The sequence below is a fragment of the Hirsutella rhossiliensis genome (genome assembly GCF_020360975.1).
Source record: "Hirsutella rhossiliensis strain HR02 chromosome Unknown scaffold00002, whole genome shotgun sequence".
Classification (NCBI taxonomy): domain Eukaryota; kingdom Fungi; phylum Ascomycota; class Sordariomycetes; order Hypocreales; family Ophiocordycipitaceae; genus Hirsutella; species Hirsutella rhossiliensis.
Window position 1 is genome coordinate 4388195 of NW_025408668.1, and position 9072 is coordinate 4397266.

The following is a 9072-nucleotide window of genomic DNA, read 5'->3' on the forward strand; positions in this document are numbered from 1 at the left end:
GTCCCGTGCGAAACTGTTATGAACTACACTCTGATGCTCGAGTGTCTAGAGCTGGGCCATGGAGCAGAGGCCCCCTATAAACCAAACTTAAGGATATAGGGGGCCCAAGAGTAGAAGTGACTCCGTCCCTTTACTAGTCCCTCGCCGCCTGCTCGGTACCTCTGACTTCCCTCCAGTCGTCAGATCTCGCCCGCTCAAGCACCTCCTCCGGTCGGGGTGGCCCAACGGGTAGTGTCTGTATGTGGGTTGGGTGGAAGTGGTACTTTGGTTGTTCTGGTGCGTGCGTGTCTCGTCCCTTTGCTCCCTTCGGTCGCAGGTCCTCCGTCCCGTGACTGTGCATGTGTGCTTGTAAACGATGTGCTCGGTTGAAGAGATGTGAGCGTGGCTCTCCACAGCCGCCCCTTCGGCGCGTCTGCACCCCCCTTCGGGGGGGTTGTGTTCGTATCCATGAAGGGATTGGAAGAAAGGGGTGGTAGCCGGGAAGGGTATCGCCTTGTGAACGTGTTGTGTTCTTGTAAACGCTTTATGTGGGTGAAACCTACGTGGACAAGTATGAGTACAGGAACAATTCACGGTGGTATAGAGATGAAACCCGTTCAGTCTATTGAGTCTATTGAGTCCATACCAATGTCTCCGTAAACGAATGAGGGTTTCGCCAACACCCAAAAGGGCTAGCGTCTCAGCGATACAAGATGTCAAGTGGTGCTCTACGCAGATTGTCTAGTCGCGATGCCAGCACCAAGAGTAGGGTCATCCTCCCCCGTAAACAGCAGATGGTGCACTCGCTCCCAAAGGCGGTCAAACCGAATTCGAACCAACTCCAGTGCATCGGTGCTACCAACCACCGCGGCGAAGACCGCAGAAGTGCAGTGGGTATACACGCACAATAAACCCTCGGCCTGCTCAACAGTGACACTCGTCAACCCTAGACGATTCATGCACCGAGCATGATCACAGCATCGACGAACAATTCCTTGTTCCGGCGCATAGCCTTGTAGAAGACACGCCCGGACACGACTCAAGGCCTGGTCGACAACGAGGCGACGCTCTCGACCCTCTTCCCCCGCGTCACTCGAGTAATGCCGGCAGTACGCAGAAATCAAACAGCCCAGGCTGTGATCCGCCTCGTTCGGGTAGGGGCTACAAAACCGCCGCAGCTGGTGCGGTAATGCCATGAGCCAGGGCCAGACGGGTACCTCCTCCGGAAAGCAACAGAGGGCAGTGCACAGTACCTCGTGCAGCTCTCTCTCGAGCTGGCCAAACGGGCGGGTCATGTCATCCGACAGCATTAAACGGTTCCGGTCATCTTCCAGCCCCGCTTTAGTAAAGTCGAGGCAACCTTGGATGCGTACCCACTGCTCGGGGTAAACGTCCATCCACAACACATAGACGACCACCGGTCTTCATCCCCGAATGACGTCCACGTTCTGATCTGAGAGGCGGCCTGCCGACTGCGACATGACTGCGCAGGCTTCAAGGATTTTCGAAAGAAGAGAAGGTTCTCGTTCTGCTGGAATCGAGTTGAGTGCACCACTTGATGCGAAGAAGGGCCAAGGTACTCTGTGCCAAGGCCAAGCCGTCGACTTCGTACTTGGCTAGAGATATCCACCGAATTGATAGACAACGCTCCTGCGTCTGAGTAAGTAACGACAAACTCCCTTCGCGGTGAGCTCCACATCTGCATAAAGCAGAGAAAAGGTGAAGTCCACTGGACTCATTTGGACGGGGCGCCACCCCTCTTTATACTCCGTGTATGTGTGAGTGTCCGGGTGCTCAACCCGGCCAGTAGTGGATCCATCCATGTAAGCTGTGTACGGCAGGCTATAGGGGTCACTGTTGCAAAACCCAAAAAGTCACCGCGCGAGAGTCAAAATGGGTTAGCGGCATGAACGGCCCGCCCCACGGTACATTGGTCTATGTATCTCGGCCCAACTTCGTTGGAAAATTTGGCGTTACGGCAGGTGTAGTCACAGCTACGGGGCCGCTGCGGACCAGCAGCGCGTCTCTCGTCACAAACATATCAGTCGCCTATGGCGAAAATACCGCACGGTAATTCCAACGCTTTAATGTGTTCCCTTATTCTATCTATACATTCTCCTCGTCCTCATCCTCCGGCTTGTTAAGCTGCTATATTCAGTTAGCAGCCGAAATGCAACTCACAACTTCAGTTCGCTCACAATCCAGAGCCGAGCAGCCTCAGCGATGGTTTCTAACGCCATAAGCTTCCGCTCTTCGGGGCCAAAGCGGAGCTGGTCCTGAAGCGGTAGAAGGAGCCGCACTACCACCGCAAGCACGTAGCTGTTGTGCTGCTCGCTGCGCAGCGATGCGCCAGGTGTCATCGGGTTCGGCATCTGCAAGCTTGAGATGCCGATTCACGTCCCAAAAGGCACGCACGGCAGCAACAGCCCCAGCAGGGACCTAGAACATTCAACTCGATTAATTTCTCGCTTCTTTGGAGCAAACAAAGGTCTCATACTGGCCTGCACGTGTGAGCGTTCTTTGCGCAGTCCCAGCACGCAGCACCGGTATCTATCCCGGCAAATTAGTGAGGCAGACGTATACTACAGGGGACAATCAACGTACTGTCCTGGGAGGCACATTCATGGCCGGGAGTCTTGGTGGCGCGTGTGACGCAAGGACGGCATGGGAAGTCTCGCACCGAGCCGACGGGAGGGGCCTTTTTGTCTTTCTTCTTCTGCTCGGGCGAGCAAGTTAGCAGCCGCCTCTTCTTCATAGAAGAACTTATTGGATTGTACGGTAATCTTGGCCGTGGATTTGCGGGCGTTGGGTCGGACCAATCCTCTACCCTTGACTATTTTATTCCTGCTAGGCGAGTCCCCATCCATCGGGCCAGCGACTGCAGTTTCACTTACGATAGCGGAATCTGCTGTAGACATGACAACGCTGCTGACCATTGGCTTTCCACGGCAATGATGATACAGAAGGGAAAGGTAGGAACTAGGGTTGGAGGGGATCTGGGTTCTGTAAATATTTGCGGGTGAGCAGCGTCGATCTGTGCCTGGTTTGGTAACCGTTCCACGAACAGCCCCCTGGCACTAAGCCGCTGCGGGCCAGCGGCACCACCGCTGCGGGAAAACGCGGTAAGTCAATTTATATCGCTGTCCCCCTTTTTCCTGGCATGAGGACTAAGAAAATCACCATCCCTTCGACGTTACCGGCAACAATGGCACGTCCGCCCAATCCAATCGATCAATACCGTACCTATATCACTCATCTATACCTCAACGGTGTCTCGCGAAGCAAGATTAAGTATAAGCTTCGGAAGCATTACCATGTCGCCGTCAATCTCAGTACACTCTCGCCGAATCGCAAACTGGGGTCTCCCGCGCCAGCAAGCCCGTACCAAAGAAACTCCAGAGCTGATAGAAACCATCCGTGACCTGATCTTTCGCGTTGGGCTTACCGAGAAGCAGACGCTGAGCGTGCTACAAAGACAAGGCTGGCCGATCACGAAACGAGGTCTAAAGCGCATCAGACTTCACCCGGACCGCCGCTGGGTACGCAGGCTCAATAGTGACGAGGAGCGCCTTGTGTTGCTGGAAAAGACAGAACAGGTTATCATCGAGATGACGCGACGGTCCAATGCCATTTCGGGATATGGCAAAAGCCTTCTCCAGCCTTATCTTCGTCAGCAAAAGCAGCTCTGGGTCCCGAGACCCTCTTTGCGATGTACAAAATCATGTTCCCAAATGAGGTCGAACTCCGAAAAGGATGTTTCGGAGGAAGAAGGACAGTTTCTTGTCCCAGGACCAAACTACCAGTGGTGCATTGACGGTCACGACAAGCTCAAGGCGTATGGATTCGAGATATATGCAGCAATCGATGCATACTCGCGCAACATTATCTGGTTTTATATTGGCCACCCGCTACAACTGCTTTGAGCGTATTGAAGCAGTACTTGGCCGCGTGTGGCGCCTACGGCTTTCGGCCATGGTATTTGCAAGCAGACAGGGGGAGCGAAACGCCATTGGTCGCAGCAGCACACTGGAACTTTGTCTTGGCAACAGACGGGCGAGTGGAATGGCATGGGCAAGTTTTCCAACAAGGAAATCGACTAAAGGATTCGTACAAGGCGGCTCCAAGTACGAAGAACGTTAAGATCGAGAGTTGGTGGGAGCGCATGCTGCATGTCTCGTCCCGGCAGTGGGTAGACTACTTTGGAGAACTCGCCAGGGACGGGGACTTCGACGGCGATATGCTGGAAGATCAGATTTCCATCTACGCCGTCTTCGAAGACTTACTACGCCGAGAACTCTTCGACTTCGTGGAGGCGTGGAATCTTCATCGGATACGCCTCCAAAAGAACCGTCCCCATGTGGTCCACGGCCAGCCCTGGATGAACTACCATTACCCCGACCCAGACAAGGCATGCAATTGGGGTATCCGATTGACCGCTCCATTCTAGACGAAATGGAGCGGCCGTTGGCTGATATTGACATTAGCACGAGTTTGGAGCCGGAGACAAAGAACTGGTGCCGCCAAGTTCTCCTTGAAATGGGCTACGATCACGTAGTCCTTGGAACTCACCAGGAGCCGGACAAGTTGCGACCTTTCAAGCGTTTTACCTTGGTCTTCGAGATAAGATAATTCAACATATCGAAAGTGGCCGACAGCCTACGCTGGCATACCGTAAAGCGCCAACTGGAGGCGTTGCTGAATATGTAAGACATACTATTTATTTGCGAGTCGACCAATCTAAGCGCGTATAGCAAGCATTACTTGAGCAAGCAAACCAAGCCCGAGAAGGTGAATTTGGAGATGGGGAACCAGCAGAGCAGCCACTTGTTGAGCTTGGGTTTGAGGACGAGCAGGAAGCGACATGGAGAAAATACCGGTAAGTGATGACGGGGAGGATAGCGATGGTTCTGAATGGGGAGCCTGAGTAGTCAATACTTCCTTTTCCTATATCGAATAGCAAACGTTGTAGGGATCTTTGCACCCTTGAAGCGTGTAGAGTGAGCTGGAGGAAGCGCTTTAGCAGCGTTAGTGTCGGACAGTCGAGTTTGAGTTTCCCTGAAGGCTTGGGAAATTGACTCCGGTTTACCTGTTGAAGTTAGCGCTCGGCTCGTTGATGAGTTGGTTCGGTTTCTTACGAACTCCGGAACAAAACTGGTCTCCTCCTCTCTATCTTCTTCGTCCACTTCGACTCCTTCGGCCACCACGCCTTTATACACCTTTCCACTAGGGTCACTGCCAAACACTAAATCGCATAGTGGATCTTCCAGCTCACCAAGGCCTACCGCATCCCCATGTCCAACAATTTCTTTGGCAGTATATCCAAGCTCGTCGCGTGTCGGGCTCTGGCAGGATGAAGTTGAAACGGGCTCTTCGTGCTTAATCTTGACGCGTATCTCTTCCTTGACTTGCTCCTCTTGCTTAACGCGCTTCTTGCGTCTAGAGGCTGGGCTTATGTCTTCTTGCTTGACCCTCCGTTTCTTGTCTTCCTTGACTGGCGTCGAGCATTGATCTGGCCTCAACGGTGTGACCGGCTCCTGCTTATCAACCACATCCGTGGATGTCAGAACGACTAGCACCTTCAACTGCCCTGCTTGGTTGTTCGAAAAGTGCCCCGATGCGAGCATGCTTGACGGTGTCGTGTACTTGTCGGTGTTTGGAACGGTAACGATTTTCTTGCCAGAGAAGGTCGAAGCGTAAGAAAGGTTCCAGAGATCTTTATTGGCAGGATCGATCGTGGGCGGAAGCGGACGGAGGTGATCGAATAAAGTCTCGGTGAACGAGGCCAAGTCAGTAGATCTGCCGAGGAAACTTGATCACCGTATCCTTCAGAGGCAGCACCGTCTCTGGAACCTCCACTGCAAGCCCGTTGAAGTACCTGGTCTCCAAACTCACAAGCAGCAGGCTTACATGGACCCACTGGTAGCCAGTTCGTTGCCTCGCAGGCTTCCTGGTGCTGCCTTTGGAGTTTTGAATGGCTCGACTGGCCGTTGATGCGACGGTCATGAACTGGGGATTGCTTGACGCCTCGAAGGGAGGTATTCGTGCCCGTGTATTCATCGCACCGGTACCAGCAACTTCATTGGGGAGTTGGGCGGCGTGTCCAACGCCGATGGATGACACTGGTTTCAGTCTGTCACGCAGCAGCTGACTTGCTGGACTGACTGGCCGTGGCGGAGAGTCCTCGACCTCGACCACCTCATCATATGGGCCAGGAAGTGCCGGAGTTTTAGACCTGGCCCGACGCTGCGGCCGAAAGGTTGGCCAAGCCGCAACAGCCGCAATAGTTCGCGCCAACGTATATGGTAGTGAAGAGGTCATAGTGCTTCTGTCCGGCTTGGACGCAGTAGACATGCTCAGGGGAATCTGTGGAGGGCCCATTTCGGTTGAGGAGAAGAGGTAGAACCAGGGAAAAGGAGGACAAATAGGATCGGACTCGGAAACGGGATTTTAATATAAGCAGAATAGTTACAGAACAATATCCCCTTGCCATGGCGAATGAAGATCGCCAGGCTTAGCAAGAGACTTCAACGCTAGTCCGGTGCTGACCAGTAGCGGGATTACTGCGGTAATCCTCTGCTGCCTCATGGCGCCGCTCCTCGTCCCAGTTACTCCTATGAACGTTAGGATGAAAACTGAACACAGCTGTGGTGGCCAGGAGGAAGTGGAAACATTAAAGTCCAAAGTTTCAACTCGGCACCGTATAGCAGAAGACCTCAAACTCGTGTGTATTTGCATTCTTTGTCTGTAGGGCCCGGCTTTCACAAGTTCCCAGCGTCATCCAGGGAGGGGACTTGGCGATATTCGCCGTCTTTGTCTTTGTATTGTCGCTGTCTTCGGGCCGCGACAATACCAAAGTAAAGTTGTTGGCGAAAACACCGCGCCGCTCGCTCGATTTCACTTGGAAAAATATCGATCAGCTTTTCAGGAACGAATTTTGGGTACAGCATCATGCGCATCCATACGTGTGTAAGTGGTTTGCGAGCCGGATACCATTTTACGACTGGTGCGGCAAACTGGCAATTAGACTGGCAGAGGGATGACCGTGCGGGCCCGCTGCTAGTCCGCAGTACATACTCTCATGCTGACCTGAAGTATCCGGATGACCAGGGGGCTGGGCGCCTAAACCCAAAAGAAAATGACAGGGAGTTTTGCAACAGTGACCCCTATCGCCCACCGTAGCTGTGCCAGCAAACTGTCTGTGATTGGACGCGGCGTGGTCGGTCCCCTCCCCCTGCCTCTTAGTACTAGCTTCCCTCCCGCTGGTCACTTTCGCTCTATGACTGCATGCAATCACGTGCGTTCAAGCTGCTCTATGGGCTGGGCCGTTGTGCCATGGCCCCCTATAAACCAAACTTAAGGATATAGGGGGCCCAAGAGTAGAAGTGACTCCGTCCCTTTACTAGTCCCTCGCCGCCTGCTCGGTACCTCTGACTTCCCTCCAGTCGTCAATCTCGCCTCCGGCTCAGACAGAACTCGCTCCGCTCGTGGCCCAGGCTGTGATTGGTGGTCGAGGGTTGTAGTTGTTCACGTGCGCGGTTGGGACTGAGTGACTGGGCGAGGTTGTTTGTGCTGTTTGTTTGTCACTCAGTCGTGTGTACCGTTCGGTGTGTGTGAGTTGTTGTACTGTGTGGTGTCCGTCGCGTGCCCTCACGGACATTGGCTCCTCCCGTCGCGTGAAGACCGGCTTGTAAACGATTTACACAATCGAGGAATCGTCAACGTGACTCTTCACATCCGGTCCTTCGGCCCGTATGCACACCCTTCGGGTGTAATGTCCGTAGTCATGAAGCCCTCCGGGGTGATCCTCAGAGTAGATTACGTGCAATGTGTCACCTTGTAAACGCATTCGGATCACTTGTCAACGGTTTGGGTCTACGGTGCTGGTAGATTGCCATGTGTAGCCGGGTGGAGGAGAGTTCGCAAATTCAGGTTCTCTCTATACTCTTCCGCATGCGTACTCCTCCTGGGAATGATTCATCACTTGAAGCCTTTGTCCTTGCCATTCACCCTGAGCAGTTCATGGTTCCTCGGGACTGTCCACCACAGCCCGTCTCCTCAGACCACGGGAAAGGGAAACATCCTCACCCATATCGGGAAGGTGAGATGACCCAGTGGAAAGTGATTCTCTATATTTCACTTTCGCCCCTCTCTGTCATACGTCGGATTTCATCCCACAGGCTCGTCAACAAGCACTGGTCTCCGAGCAAGACGCGGTCGCCCGTCTCCCTAAAGCACGCCAACCAAACCGGCACGTTGCACTGCACAGCGTCCCAGCAGCAAGGTAAGTGCCATGCACGACTTCTCTCCGCGTCGAATCGGAAAGACACCGGGAGCGGACAGACCAAAGGTGCATCGCCCGGCTCACAATCCGGTTCGAGCCTCAACAAGGCCTCGAAGATTCCCGTCCTGGAGACGGCAGCATAGAAGCGAAAGGTCCGCTTGCCCAGTCGCTCTCGCAGCTCGTAGGACATGTCCAGGGGCCTAACGGCTGGCGACGATATCCACCGTAGAAAGTACCACCTGCGACACCATTGACGCTCTTTCAGCCGAGCGCAATCCGAGTGGGCACAGCATGTCATTCCAGAACACGCCGACTCCTTCTGAGGAAGCCGAAGAAATTCAGGCGGGACTCTCGCTGCGACGGCACTGTTCCGTCAGCATCACGGGCAAAGACCACTCCGCACCGCTCTCCAAGAGCCGAGACCCGAACCAACGGCTCCGATGGGGCGACAGACAGGTTTAGTACCCCGCCAGGGTGGATATGCTCCCAAGGGGCCACGCCACTAAGTGCGAGGAGTTTGTTCGTCCCGTTCAACGAGCTCTCTGCTCCTCAAAGAAAGCACTCACTCCCGTTCGCTGTGCCACGTCTCCAGCTCGGTCTCATGACCGCCAGTTCCCCGTCGCGGAAAGCTTTGCTTCTCCGGAAGTGTTGACAGGAAGGATGAGACTCGTCATTGTCTCCGAATAAAATAAAAAAGTCTTGAGTTTGCCCAACTCAAGGAAAGTGCGCGGGCGTCCCCTCTTATACCTCCCGTATGATGCATGAATGTCCGGGTGCCTGCCCCGGCCAGTTGTGGAGTGGCTATGTAATCC

At 54.0% G+C, this 9072-nt stretch overlaps 1 protein-coding gene across 1 annotated transcript; it reads right to left on the reverse strand.

Moving 5' to 3' along the window:
- Nucleotides 1–2085: 2085 nt before the first annotated feature.
- Nucleotides 2086–2604, reverse strand: HRG_02103 (uncharacterized protein; the record flags this gene model as incomplete). The annotated part of the gene is made up of 5 exons (XM_044860574.1): nt 2086–2124; nt 2178–2313; nt 2395–2418; nt 2477–2529; nt 2584–2604. The coding sequence occupies 5 exons, from the start codon at nt 2602–2604 to the stop codon at nt 2086–2088; spliced, it is 273 nt and encodes a 90-aa protein (XP_044724207.1).
- Between the last annotated feature and the right edge of the window lie 6468 nt (nt 2605–9072).